The 15475-nt window shown below is 36.7% G+C and overlaps 2 protein-coding genes and 1 pseudogene across 2 annotated transcripts in view; 2 read left to right on the forward strand and 1 right to left on the reverse strand.

The window, feature by feature from the left end:
* Nucleotides 1–15475, forward strand: part of Commd1 (copper metabolism domain containing 1) — a 165726-nt gene that overhangs the window by 58885 nt on the left and 91366 nt on the right. The window contains exon 2 of the mRNA XM_020175020.2: nt 6444–6725. Within this exon, the coding sequence (XP_020030609.1) occupies nt 6444–6725 (282 nt within the window). The remainder of the gene's footprint in view (nt 1–6443; nt 6726–15475) is intronic.
* LOC109693634 (cysteine and histidine-rich domain-containing protein 1-like) lies at nt 1064–3309 on the reverse strand (annotated as a pseudogene).
* The window catches only part of B3gnt2 (UDP-GlcNAc:betaGal beta-1,3-N-acetylglucosaminyltransferase 2), a 177247-nt gene continuing 168359 nt past the window's right edge, over nt 6588–15475 (forward strand). The window contains exon 1 of the mRNA XM_074049823.1: nt 6588–6725. The gene's annotated coding sequence lies outside the window, so the exon portion shown is untranslated. The remainder of the gene's footprint in view (nt 6726–15475) is intronic.

The following is a 15475-nucleotide window of genomic DNA, read 5'->3' on the forward strand; positions in this document are numbered from 1 at the left end:
TTAGCCACTGCATATATTCCTTTTAACTATACTGCACTATCTCAGAATTAGTGCTCCTAGAAAAAGTAACCACCCTGTGGGGGAAAAAACGATGTAGAGTTTCATTTTTTCCTTAAAGATCTTCAAGTATGATAGAGACAAAAATCCATGAAAAAATTGATTAAAAATTTGGCATTTCATTTTACTTTCCTAATTATGGAATAACAGATTTGAAAAAACAATGTCAATATTGCAGTTATGTTTATGAGCTCTTTTCCAGCTTCTTCAAGTACAGGGTCCAACTGTGGTTCTACCACTGAGGAGAAATGAGTAACCAATATTATGGAGCTCAAAAGGGAGATGAGAGGCACAGAAAGATAATCTGACTTTGGCTTGAAGAACCTCACATTGACCCTGGAATACCAGAATCAAAAACAACTCAAAAAGATTACGGCAGCAAGTGACCATTTAACCTCACATTACTAAGAATTCTGAAATCTCAACAGCTTGTTTCCCCCTTTCCATGCAATCTGCAGTATCTTCTTTTGTTTTTCCTGCTGTTTGGTTGTAGGCAGTTCAGGGCTTGCCCACTGCATGGCTTTAGCTTTCCTCATGGTGATCTCAATCTTTGTTGCAGTCATGATTGTATAACCTTGCTTCACATCAATTGCACTCCATACTTTCACATTTTGATGATATTCCTTCTCTCCTTCAAACACAATGGGCACATTTAGCAATGTACTATTTGCTTCTACTCAAATAAGTTCTGAAAATGAGTTTTTGGGTTTACTTTTTTTGGGTGGGACCCAGGTTTGTACTTGCAAAGCAGGCACTCTACCACTTGAGCCATACCTCCAGCCCTTGAAAGTGAGTGTTTAGCATATACAGAAATGGTGACTTCATCCCCGGTCTGATGCCAGACATGTCTACATGGAACAACATTTTTCTCAGCCTCCTTTTTAGTCCATATATGTATCCCTGTTGTACAGCCCTCTTAGGTTAAGAATGTATTAAAATCAGAAGTTTTTCTTCTGTAACAGCTCCAATATTTCATGCTCTACTACAAACTATTTTAGTACCTAAGTTACCACTCATGGAAAACAGGTACTCCAGAATGATATACACTGACTTCTTCACTTTGTAGACCCTGATATATCTTTGAACACCCTCTGTTTTCACATGAGGTCCTAATCTTAATTTCATCACTATTATCTTCTTTCTTATTTTCTTAATTCCCAAATGACAGTTTATTAAGTGCTAGTTTTAGGGAAGCAAATAGTTTTAATTTCAAATTTGTCATTGCTTCATATGGGATTGGCCTTTTTATTGCTTTTACTGGTTTAGGGTCTTGAATGATGTGGTCTTGAAATCTGGGTTTGAATTCAGATAGTTATTTCTTTTCAGTAGTCTTGACCTCAGGCTCGACTAGCTCAGGTGGCTCATACTATTATGACTACTGTTTGTACAGCCTACAGTGCTTAAGCAACCAGAAAAATCAGTTGTTCTCTTACAGCAAGACCAACTGCTCAATGCATCATAAAAGACTAGAACACCTGGTTGGTATGTGCAAGCATGTGCCTGAGAGGATCTGCAGAATTGTACAGTGATTCTTAGTCCCCTGTGTAAACTTGAAATAGTATTTTTAAATATAAATGTTTAAGCTTTACTACAGTAGAACATATAATTGTCAAATGCTTTCACCTATTTGTAGAAACACTATGAATGTGAATCACCAAATGCTGGTATATTGTTAGCTCAGATAATTTCAAACACTAATAGTGAGATTTTTCCAAAATGCTCAACATCCTGTGAAGTTCTGACCATATCAAAGTATAAGTTGTTACTTGCATCCCTGAAAAATTTGGTGTTTACTAAATCTATTCAAAAAGTACTTTTATGTGTTAAAAAAGTTAATTTCTAGGCTCTAGTAATTATCAACAAGTTTTCCCACAGATGGGGCATTGAAGTCATGTGCGACATGGGTCAGTTTGTTCTGTGGCATGTTCTTGAGCAGGAATTAGTAAACGACAGCCCGTTGAACAAACTAATATTTTTGTATAGTTTATTAGCTTGAAATGGCTTTTATATTTTCACTTATAAAAAAAGAGAAAAAATTTTTATGCAACAAAGATGGTTACCACTTTTATAGAAAAATTTCCAACCCCTATTTTCTTGAGCATTGCAGATTGCCTGCTATCCCTAGCTCCTGCTCACTAGGTGATTACAGCACTCCAGTCACTGGGAAACCAAACATCACCACTAACATTTCTTACGTGATACTACCTCATTGAGAATCACTACCCTAGTTTATTAGTTTTCAAGTTTTTATTCCTCTGTGGCACACTTAACAGATAATTCATGCATAATATATTTCCATGCAGAGTTCCTATGTTTGTAACTTTATTTTTTTATTTTCACTCAAAGAATCAACTAAAACGAGAAAGGAAATTATTAATACAAGGATGCCTTGAAAATCCTCTAACTTAAGAAAATAAATCTTTACTACATTGTACTACTACTAACATAGTACTTAAAACTTATCTCATACTTCATAATAGAATGCTTCAAACATCCCAGCTGATAATCACTGCAGCAGGTAATAGCCAGCCATGGATTAGCTTTTCTTTTAATCATTTTGTTTGTTTTTGAGACTGGGTCTCACTATGTAGCTCAGGCTGGCCTTGAACTTGCTATGTAGACCAGACTGATTTCAAACTTGTGATCCTCCAGCCATGGGATAGCTTTGAAAGTGGCAGAATGCTATAGACATTTTAGTGAAATCTCTTGATGGTGGTGTAGAATGTAGACATGAGGTTATCAAGCTTAAATATATATTTTTTTGATGGTGGTATTGGGGTTTGATCACAGGGCTTCATGCTTGCTAGTCAGGTGCTTTACCACTTGACTCACATCTTTAGTTTGTGTCAAAGCTTAATTTAGGTTCAAGATTATGAGGGCCTCTACTAGGTAGTAGGGACCGAACAGAAGTGATATATTATTAGAAAATTACTTCACTAGAAATAATTTCCATGTAAATTTTAGAGCTCAGTAATCGAAAGGTTATAGACATTATATTTTATAGTGCTTATTTGTTGCCCATTATCACTTGGGGAGCTTTTAAATACTACCAATGCCTGGGCACCGGACAAAATTTCTAGAGACCAGAATTTCTGGGATAACATCAGGGCATTGATATTTGTACCTTACAATTCTAATGTTACAATGTTGAGAAGTACTAATTTAAGTTGTAGAAGAGGTAAAAATAAGGATGAGTACCAGGCAGGCCATCAGTTCAGATGGAGGTAGCATGTTCTGAACAGTGTCTGTCATGGTAGCTATTCAGATATTTCTCATTTAAATGAAAATTGATAGCTTTGAACTTAACCCAAAATCTCTTCCTCCTTTAATTCCCAGTTGTGTTAAATTTGGATAAATAGACCCGAGTTCAAGATAATGACTGGAGGCCAGGCATGGTGGCTTACACCTGTAATCTCAGCTACCTGGTAGGCAGAAATCAGGAGGATTGTGGATTGAGGTCAACCTGGGCAAAAAAAGTTAGCGAGACTCCATCTTCATGAAAAAGCTGAGTGTGATGGTGTGTTCCTGTCATCCCAGCCATGCAGGAGGGTTAAGTAGAAAGGTTGTAGTTCAGGCTGGCCCCAGACAAAAAACATGAAACTCTACCTGAAAAAACAACTAAAGCGAAAAGGGGTTGGAGGGCATGGCTCAAGTGCTTAGCAAGCATGAGGTCCTGAGTTCAAACCCTATTATCACCTAAAAAGAAAGAAAGAAAAAAAGGTAAAACTGGATCCAAACCAAAATAACTTCTGTTGCAGGTGAAATTATATCAGATATCTTTTGATATGATTTGAGGAAAAGAATAATGCAAATCACCTGAGTTGTTTCATGATATTGTGAAGCAAGTTGCAGTAGAAATAATTTAACTATAGTGTACTACACAAAGTAATATTTCTATTGAGTGTCATAGCAAGAGATTTTGGTTCCTACTATCTGGTAAATAGGAAATACTCAGTAAAGGCTTATTGAATTGTAACATGAAACATCCTTAATCTACCAGAAAATTGCAAGGTTTACCATATAATTTTTTGTATTAATGGAGAAATGAAAATCAGCTTGTCTTAGCTGTCTTAGCCCCAGTCCCACTTCCTGTAGCTGCACTCTGTGTACATTGCCAGCCTTTATGTTCCTCTGTTCCTACTGCTGCCACCTATTATTTAGTCGGTATTCTTAGTTCCAAATGATAGGACTTTGATTTAAATTATCATGAACAGTAAATGGAAGTTTTTTGGTGCATGTAGGTGGGAAGGATAGCATCCAGAATTGAAGGAAGGTCTTTAGGAGTCAAGGCCTTGGAGATTATAGAACAGAATACAGTCTCATCTCTGTTGGGCTTCATTTGTTGTTGTTGTTATTATTATTATTATTATTATTATTATTATTATTACAATCAGGCTTTTGCCAAAAGGTTAAAGAGCTCCAGCCTCACATCTTTCTGGTACCATGATTCCAAAAGGCAAAACCATTTGTCCTCTTGCTCTAAATTGATTTGCCCCAATCAGCATGCCAAGAGTAAGGAAGTACTCTGATTTGTCTGGTTTGGAGCTCATTTTACCCCCATGGCCAGGAGAGGGGGCGGGGGGGGGGGGACACGGGGACATATGAAAGAAAAAACAAGTAAAAGCTTGTCCTCCTCAATCATTAACTTTTTTTTTTTTTTTTGATGGTACTGGGGTTTGAACTCAGAGCCTCCACTTGCTGGGGGGGGGAGGGGAGTGGAGATGGGGGTGGGGAAGGACCCTGCCCAAATCATTACCTGTTTCTGTCCTCTCCCAGGCTCTGTGATTTCCTACTTTATTCCAGCTACTTAGTGTTCTTAGATACAGCTTTGCCTCATGATTGTCAGTTACTTAGCCTTTGGTGGTTCCTTATTGCCCATGTGTATAAGTATTCAAACTTCCAGCTTTGGTACATTATAATTTGACCCCATACTACCATCTCAATTTGATCTCTGTATTCCTATTCATTGTTAAACTGAACTAGTTGGCTGTCTAAGTTCCAATAACACATACGTCCCTCATCGGAACAGCCAACGCTTAGATAAGAAGTTGGTGGTGATACTCTTCATATTATTACTTAAATGAGTCAGAGTCTCCGAAGGCCAGTAAATGAAACATTATAGTTAATCCTTAGGTTCTGGCATCTCTGTATCATCGCCGGCAGAATGTATCAGTTTAGATATTACCATTGGTAGTAATGTAGAGTCTACTTCTTTATGTATTCACTTACAACAACTAATCAGAGAGAAACATGGCCTAACAGGAGACTTTGATTTTTGAGCTTTTGGGGAAATCAACTGGCTTATTTGTACTTCAGTTTCCATTGCTATAAATTGAGAGTAAAAAGAAGGAAGAGTCAGGCGATGGTCCAAGCCTGTAGTCCTAGCTAATCAAGTGGCAGAGATTGAAAGGATCAAGGCCAGCCCCAGGCAAAAATTTCCTGAGACCCCATTTCAACCAGTGGCTGGGCATTGTACCTGTCATCCCAGCTACATGGGGAAAAATAAATAAGAGGATCTTTGTCCTCAAGAGTGGCTGAAGTGTCAAAGTGCCTGACCAGTAAGCTCAAGGCCCTGAGTTCAATCCCCCACTACTGCCAAAAAAAAAAAAAAAAAAAAAAGAAAGATAAAGAAAAATACTGGGCATGGTGGCACATGCCTGAAATTCCATATTTGGGAGGTTGAGGCAGAAGGATCATGAATTTGAAGCCAATCTAGGCAACACAGTGAGACTATTAATAATAGTCTTTGAAAAATGAACTATATGAGTCTCAACTGAGGTAATACAAGTGAAAATGCTTTGAAATATTAAAGAGTACTGTGCAAATTTAAAGCATTTTATTATACATGAGTCTATATCTAGGTTCTGTGTTTTCTTGGATACTTGAATGGAGATCCAGTTTCAATGGCAATTAAGTTTTGAAAATGTAAGGAAAAGTAAAGTATATATATATGTATGTAAAACATCAGAGTAGTATTTTGAATGAGCTGTTTGACTGAAGATAGGCTGAAAAGCTAAGCATTCACTTAACAAAATTTATTTAGTATTTCTTATGGACAAGGCAATTTGTTTCATTATTTAAAATAATTTTCATTTTTGTTTTATCACTATGAAACTGGATATTTAAGTTAGATTCTAGTTATCAATACAGAATTTGAGTGAAACGGAATTTTTAACAGTAGTTTTTCTGATACTTGATATTTGAAAAGGGAGTATTTTTTCATTCAAACTGTAATCATAGTCATTTTCATTCCTCTTGTTTGATGGCCCTTTTAAAAAGCATATTCAGTTATTAAGATCACTCAGAACATGCTCTGTTGTTAAGAAGTGTTTCTAGTTATCTGCCACATTCAAATTTATTGCTTTTTTCCTGTCACTTTTTATTAGTCAATTGCATCTGCAGACATGGATTTCAACCAGCTGGAGGCATTCTTGACTGCTCAGACCAAAAAGCAAGGTGGGATCACATCTGACCAAGCTACTGTCATTTCCAAATTCTGGAAGAGCCACAAGACGCAAATCCGAGAGAGCCTCATGAACCAGAGCCGTTGGGACAATGGACTTCGGGCCCTGACCTGGAGAGTGGATGGCAAGTCTCAATCAAGGCACTCAGCTCAAATACACACCCCTGTTGCCATAATTGAGCTGGAATTTGGGAAAAATGGACAGGTGAGTTCAACTTCAATCAATTTCTCTTTGTAAACTATATTTCTATTACATACTAGCCTGTGCATTTGACTTTTTATTTAACAATCTTCTTTGCAAAGATAATAAGAATAATAGGAAAAGGCCCTGTTCCTAGAATCCCTTTGTAGAGGTAGAATCATCTGAAATTGAGATACTTCCAATTATGGACAGAGTCTAGAAACCACCAGGTTCCTTGTAGTCGTGTTAACATGGAATTGGTCAATAAGGTGATTGTAGAGTTGGCTCCTACTGCATTTTGGTTAGATCTCAGAATTCTTGGCATTTGGTCAGAATGTCTAAGGCAATGATATAGGTATTAAATAAAAAACAAGATTAAATAAAGAACAAGAATAAACAACACAGAACAAGCTGTCTTATCCAATTATGTTTATAGTCAGTCAGGTATAGGAGGCAGTGTATCTTAATCGCATTAATGTATTGTTTCTTAAGACTTGAGTGTGCTGTACTCTTTCTGAGTTCACAAATAATTCTCAATTTGATCTTGATTATTTACAAAGCAATGTTGCTTTTCTTTGCTGTTTCCACAGTCACTATAGCAGGCAATTTTAGTCTGCATGGCTTTTCTTGAAGTTGTTAAGTTTGTGCTTCAGATGTCTGCCAAATCAGACTTTTAATGGTCTGGCTTTGAGAGGGGGAGAGACTGGTTATTAGAAAGAAAATACACAGATCACTGAATTAGCTAATTATATTTATTTTCAGATAAATAAATAAATATTTCTATTACATCCACTAATAGGAATTTATTTCTTTTCTTCTTAATGATAAGAGTATTTTTCTTACTGTTAAGTTTTCTCACATGTTCTCTTTCGTTTCTTTGGATCTTTTCAATGTTTTTAATTCCTTTAAATTTTTATTTAAAAGATAATTCATTGAAAGTTCCTTTAAAAAGTAAACTTAAACAGTGATAACTGCGGTAATGAACTTTATCTTAAAGTCCATTTTACAGTCATTATGTTATATGGCACATATGTGTACACATGCCCATTTATTTATTTATTTATTTATTATTCATATGTGCATACAATGCTTGGGTCATTTCTCCCCCCTGCCCCCACCCCCTCCCTCTCCCCCCGACCCCCTCGATACCCGGCAGAAACTATTTTGCCTTTATCTTTAAGCAATAATAGGAAGGAACAAGGGTTTTTGCTAGTTGAGATAAGGATAGCTATACAGGGAGTTGATTCACATTAGTTTCCTGTGCATGTGTGTTACCTTCTAGGTTAATTCTTCTTGATCTAACCTTTTCTCTAGTTCCTGGTCCCCTTCTCCTATTGGCTTCAGTTGCTTTTAAGGTATCTGCTTTAGTTTCTCTGCGTTGAGGGCAACAAATGCTAACTAATTTTTTAGGTGTCTTATCTATCCTCATATCTCCTTTGTGTGCTCTCGCTTTTATCAACACATGCCCATTTATACACTGTATTATTCCTAAACCAAAAATATGACATATTAGAAAAGTATAATAAGTACACTTGGATACTTTGTTTCACCAGCCATTTATATAGGCTGTTCACTTTTTAATTTGATAATTGTGAGTGTAATCATTGTCAGTGTTCATGGGGAGCTTAGTTCCAGGACACCCTCTACCATCTGCACAAGTACCAAGGTCCATGGATGCTCAAGTTCCTTATATAAAGTGGTATGATATTTACATGTAACCTACACACATCCTTCTGTATATTTTAAATCATTCCTAGATTTATAATACCCAATGCAATGTTAATTCTGCATAAGTCATAGTTATACTGTATCATTAGGGAATTATGACAAGATAAATTTGGTACATGTGAATATAGATGCCATTTTTTTTGAGTTTTATTAAAAATATTTTTTGGCAATACTGGAGGTTGAACTTGGAGCTTTGTACCTGGTGTTCTACTGCTTGAGCTATACTTCCTGCCCTTTTATTTGCTGTGGTTATTTTGGAATTGGGGGGGATCTTGCTTTTTGCCTGGGTTAGCCTGGACCGCAAGCTTCTTGATGTTCTGAGATGATAAGCACATGCCACCATGCCCAGCTCTTTTTCACTGAGATGGGGTCTTCAAAATTTTTTTGCCTGTGTTTGTCTGGGCCACAACCTCCTGATCTCAGCCTCCTGTATAGCTGTGATGACAGGTGCACACTACCATGCCGAGCTATTGGTTGAGTTTGGGTTTTTTTTTCTGGGCTGGCCTCAAACTGCGATCCTCCTGAACTCAGCCTCCCAAGTAGCTAGTATTACAGGTGTGAGCCGGCTTGGGTCTTGCGAGCTTTTTACCCAGGCTGGCCTTGAACTGCCATCCTCTTAATCTCTGCCTCTCAAGTAGATGGGATTATAGGTGTGAGCCATCATACCCAGCTTGAATATTTTCAATCTGTGATTGGTTGAGTCCTCAGATGTGGAACTTGTTGAGGACCCACTATATTTCATGTTGTCTTTAAGTATTTATGTTTGAACAAAAATATAAAAGCACACATATCTATTTCAAGATTCATAGTAAATTATTATAGTGTTTCTTTAACCTGACTTTTCCTAGTATTTCTTGAACTGGGGTTATAATGTGCCTTTTGATTTTTGTAACTTGCAAAACATACTCTAAATGACCATGTAGACCATACTCTACATGACCAATTTGAATAAGTAGGTATTCAATGGAGAAAACTATTGAATAGAGGAAACCTTTTCACTATCACAATAGAGAAAAAGTGATAGTGAAAGAAAAGTGTGAATTTAAAGTGATCATTTTATTTTAAAAGAATTAAAAGCAGGATTATTGAGGGCTGGTGTAGTGGTTCAAGTGGTAGAGTGCCTGCCTAGCAAGTGTGAGGCCCTAAGTTCAAACCCCAGTATCGTAAAAAAAAAAATCCCTCAAAACCTAGGATTATTGAGTACTTGATAATTTCCAGTTAAACAATTGATATTTTGTGGTATGTTTTATGTGAGAATTGTATAATAAGTAATATTTTTCCGGTGCTGAAGATTAGACTGTTTTGCTATTAATATATACTTATTTTTTTCTCAATCATTTATTTGTTTAAAAATTTATATAATGTTTTTGTATCTATTTTGGTTTAAAAATAGCCTTTGAGATGTTAGTTTACTTGATGAATGAGCAGCATTGACATTGCATTCTCTTTGAAATACTTGTCTTTCAGGATACTACATTTGCCTGGTTTTCCTTCTAGCTTTCTAGCTTACCCTTTTATTTATTTATTTATTTTTATTTTTAAATCTCTTTTGTTGGTTCCTTCTTATCTCCCTAAACTCCTTGGGCCAGTCCTTAGTCTTCTTTTTTCATTTCCTTAACTCACTCCCTAGGTGATCTCACTGAGCTCCATGGATTTGGGGAACATCTATATGCTGCTGACTCCCAAGTTTATATCTCCAAACTGAATTCTCCCTTAAACTATATATAATTTATATGACATGCCAAAAATTGAATGTGTTCCAAACTGAGATTACAATGATGTATTTTACTTCCTACGCCTGTTTCTCCCATATTTCCCTCATCTCAGTTAGTGGTACCTCTATTCTTCCAATTTATATCATTACCCAATCAATCAACCAGTCTCTCTCTCTCCTACATCCAATCCATCACCAAATCTTGGTGGGTCTATTTAAAAGTCTATTTGAAAGTAGTAGGGGGAGGGAATTCCAAGATGGCGGCTAGAGGGAGGAAGCAAAAAGCGTGCCTCCTAAAGTAAAATCTTGGAGAGATGCTGGAGATACACCTTCCAGGAAAAACCACCAAGAAGAGGCAAAACTGACTCCTTCACACCTCCAGCCTGCACAGAGCATCTCCACTTCACATTAAAGGGAGAAAACAGGAGAGATCCCACACCGCCTCCAGACATCAGCACTCAGATGGCTTGGGAAGATGCGTGGACCACAAAGTGAGCTAAGTGGTACACGGTACCCCCACAGACAACCCTGGGCCAGATCAGCATAGCCCCCTGGACAGACCAACCCCCACCCAGGAACAAAAGAAAAACTGAATAATAAGCAATAACAACAAAAAAAGACACATACCAAAGAGGGCGGGGTGCTCTTAGTGCCGAAGAGCAGGGAGGCGAATCCCTCACGGAACTGTAAATAAGCCAGCTGGAGAAGGCAGGAGCGGCAGCACACGCCCATCAACCAGGAGTGGAAAACATGCCAGCCTGAGAAAGCTGGTGCAGTGTCACCTCACCCAGTGTGCTTGGAAAGGGGAAAGCTTGTAGCAGCGGCTTAGGCACTGGAGAACAGTGAGTAAAAAAGCCTGCGGGGCTAGATGAGTGTTAAGCTCACTTCTGAGATCTGCATAAATAAAGTCTCCAGCAATAGCAGGCTGACAGCAGCGGGCAGGAAAGCCACAGCCGCAGATAGCCATTCACAGAACTGTCTCCAGACTCTTTTTTTTCTCTCTCTACCTTTGATGAGACAACAACCGAACTACACCTGCATGCTGAAAAACTTACTGAAACTGTATTGCATTTGAACTTGGGACACTTTGTAGGGTTTTTTTTTGTTTTGTTTTGTGCAGTTTTGTTTTATTTTGGTTTTTCCAGTCTTTTTCCCCTTTGATGAGACAACCACAGAACTACTTCTGAAGGACCATCTCCAGGATTGGAGACTGAGGGACAAACACCAAAATTATTAATACTGAAACTTTATTGCATTTGAACTTGGAGATTATTTTTTTAAATTATTTGTTTTATTTATAATTTTTATTTATTTATTTATTTTTATTTTATACATACATATTTTTTCATTTATTTATTTATTTATTTATTTATTTATTTATTTATTTATTTATTTAAAATCCTCTCTCTGTCTCTCTAATGCCTGTTCAGCTTACAGTTGATTAGTACACTATCTCTCCCTGTTTATATCTTTGAAACTTTTTTTGTTTGTTTCTTTGTTTTTTTTTTCTACTTGTTTGTTTTCCCCTTTTCCTTTAACTTCGTTTTCCATCTCCTCTCACCCTTCCATTCTAAATATCACCAGTGCTATTATAACAAGCTAGAAAATACTTAATTGCACACAGTACAGGGACAATAACAACACCGAGGGCAATGACGGGAAGACAGAACAAACAGGGAAACCAAATTCCCCACAGCAAAAAATTAGTACAGGAACCAAAAGGAAATGAAGAAAACATATACTCAGATCCAGACTCCAACAAAATGAAAAAACTATGCCAAAGAACCCAATGAAGCCCACAAGAATAATCTAAAAGAAGAAATACTACAGGTACTCAATGAGAATTTTATAGAGATGATAATGGATATGGTCAACCAAAATGTACAGGAGACACTCAAGAAATTCCAAAACAACAAAAATAGAGAATTTGAAAAAGCAAAAGAAGAAATAAAGAGAACCATAGAAGCACTGTATAAACACCAAAGTGAAACAAAGAACACGATTAATAAAGAGATAAATGAACTCAGGACAAAAATAGACAACATTAAAGAGGAAACCACCCAGGATATGGAAAACCTCAGAAAAAAGAATGAAACAGAATTGCAAAACAAAACGGAAGGCCAATCCAGCAGAATAGAACAAACAGAAGACAGAATCTCAGAACTCAAAGATGAAATGGTAATTAAAGGAAAAACTGAAGAACTATTAATTAAATAACTCAAGACCTGTGAAAAGAAAATGCAAGAACTCACCGACTCCATCAAAAGACCAAACCTGAGAATCATGGGCATCGAAGAAGGAGAAGAGGTGCAAGCAAAGGGAATGCGTAATCTATTCAACAAAATAATGACGGAAAATTTCCCAAATCTAGAGAAAGATATTCCCATACAGATGCAAGAGGCTTCCAGAACACCAAACAGACTAGATCAAAATAGAACTACCCCACGACATATCATCATTAAAACAACAAGTTCAGAAACTAGGGAAAGAATATTGAAAGCTGTAAGAGGGAAAAAACAAATAACATACAAAGGTAGACCCATCAAAATGACAGGAGACTTCTCAACAGAAACATTAAAGCAAGAAGAGCTTGGGGAGAGATCTTCCGGGCACTGAATGAAAATAACTTCAACCCCAGGATACTCTACCCAGCAAAATAGATGGAGCAATAAAAGTCTTCCATGATAAGCAGAAACTAAAACAATATGTGACCACAAAGCCACCACTACAAAAGATTCTTCAAGGGATTCTGCACACAGAAAGTGAAACCCAATATAACCATGAAAGGGCAGGCAGCACCAAACTACAGGAAAAGAAAAAGCAAGAAAGTAGAGAGTAACTTCAACTTAGGTACACATAATCAAACCTTCAAGAACTAAGACAACTAAATGACAGGAATCACCACATGCCTATCAGTACTAACACAATGTTAAGGGACTTAATTCACCCATCAAAAGGCACCATTTGACAAAATGGATTAAAAAGAAAGATCCAACAATTTGTTGCTTACAGGAGACCCATCTCACCGACAGAAATAAGCAAAGGCTTAGGATGAAACGCTGGAAGAAGATTTACCAAACCAATGGCCCTCAAAAACAGGCAGGAGTAGCAATACTTATCTCTGACAAAGTAGACTTCAAACCTACATTGATCAAACGAGATAAAGAAGGACATTCCATACTAATAAAAGGGGAAATAGACCAAAAGGAAATAATAATTATCAACCTATATGTACCCAATGTCAACGCACCCAATTTCATCAAACATACCCTGAAAGACCTAAAAGCATACATTAACTCCAACACAGTGGTTGTGGGAGACTTTAACAACCCATTATCATCTATAGAAAGGTCATCCAAACAAAAAATCAATAAGGAAATTCAGGATCTAAAAAATACAATAGATCAAATGGACCTACTTGATGTCTACAGAACATTTCATCCAACTTATACACAATATACATTCTTCTCAGCAGCCCAAGGAACCTTCTCCAAAATAGATCATTTACAAAGTAAGCCTCAGCAAATATAAGAAAATAGAAATTATACCATGTATACTATCTGATCACAATGCAATAAAACTAGAACTCAACAACAAAAGTAAAGACAAAAAACATGCAAACAGCTGGGAACTGAATAACTCATTACTTAATGAACAATGGGTCATTGGTGAAATAAAAGAGGAAATTAAAAAGTTTCTGGAAGTCAATGAAAATGAAAATACAACCTACTGGAACCTATGGGACACAGCAAAGGCAGTCTTGAGAGGAAAGTTTATAGCCATGAGTGCATATATTAAAAAGACTGAAAGATCCCAAATCAATGACCTAATGATACATCTCAAGGTACTAGAAAAACAAGAACAAGCAAATCCCAAAACAAATAGAAGGAGAGAAATAATAAAAATAAAAGCTGAAATCAACAAAATAGAAACCAAAAGAAAAACCCTATAAAGAATTAATGAAACAAAAAGTTGGTTCTTTGAAAAAATAAACAAGATCGACAGCCCCTGGCAAACCTGACTAAAATGAGGAGAGAAAAAACCCAAATTAGTAGAATCAGGAATGCAAAAGGGGAGATAATAAACACCATGGAAGTCCAGGAAATCATCAGAGACTACTTCAAGAACCTATATTGAAATAAATTTGAAAATCTTAAAGAAATGGACAGATTTCTAGATACATATGATCATCCAAAACTGAACCAAGAGGACATTAATCACCTGAATAGATCTATAACACAAAATGAAATTGAAGCAGCAATCAAGAGTCTCCCCAAAAAGAAAAGTCCAGGACCTGATGGATTCTCTGCTGAATTCTATCAGACCTTTAAAGAAGAACTGATACCAACCCTCCTTAAACTGTTCCACAAAATAGAAAGGGAAGGAAAACTGCCGCACACATTTTATGAAGCCAGTATTACACTTATCCCAAAACCAGGCAAAGACACCTCCAAAAAGGAGAACTATAGGCCAATCTCCTTAATGAACATTGACGCAAAAATCTTCAATAAAATAATGGCAAACCGAATTCAACAACACATCACAAAGATTATTCACCACGACCAAGTAGGCTTCATCCCAGGAATGCAGGGGTGGTTCAACATACGAAAATCAATAAACGTAATAAACCACATTAACAGAAGCAAAGACAAAAACCACTTGATCATCTCAATAGATGCAGAAAAAGCCTTTGATAAGATCCAACACCATTTCATGATAAAAGCTCTAAGAGAACTAGGAATAGAAGGAAAGTACCTCAACATTATAAAAGCCATATATGACAAACCTAAAGCCAGCATTATACTTAACGGAGAAAAACTGAAACCATTCCCTCTAAAATCAGGAACTAGACAAGGATGCCCACTATCTCCACTCCTATTCAACATAGTTCTGTAATTCCTAGCCAGAGCAATTAGACAAGAAGAAGGAATAAAAGGAATACAAATAGGTAAAGAAACTGTCAAAATATTCCTATTTGCAGATGACATGATCCTATACCTTAAAGACCCAAAAAACTCTACTCAGAAGCTCCTAGACACCATCAATAGCTATAGCAAGGTAGCAGGATATAAAATCAACATAGAAAAATCATTATCATTTCTATACACTAATAATGAGCGAACTGAGAAAGAATATATGAAAACAATTCCATTTACAATAGCCTCAAAAAAAATCAAATAGCTAGGTATAAGCCTAACAAAGGATCCGAGCGACCTCTACAAGGAAAACTATGAACTTCTGAAGAAAGAGAATGAGGAAGACTATAGAAAGTGGAGAGATCTCCCATGCTCATGGATTGGTAGAATCAACATAGTAAAAATGTCTGTACTCC

The sequence above is a fragment of the Castor canadensis genome, chromosome 12 (assembly GCF_047511655.1).
Source record: "Castor canadensis chromosome 12, mCasCan1.hap1v2, whole genome shotgun sequence".
Classification (NCBI taxonomy): Eukaryota; Metazoa; Chordata; class Mammalia; order Rodentia; family Castoridae; genus Castor; species Castor canadensis.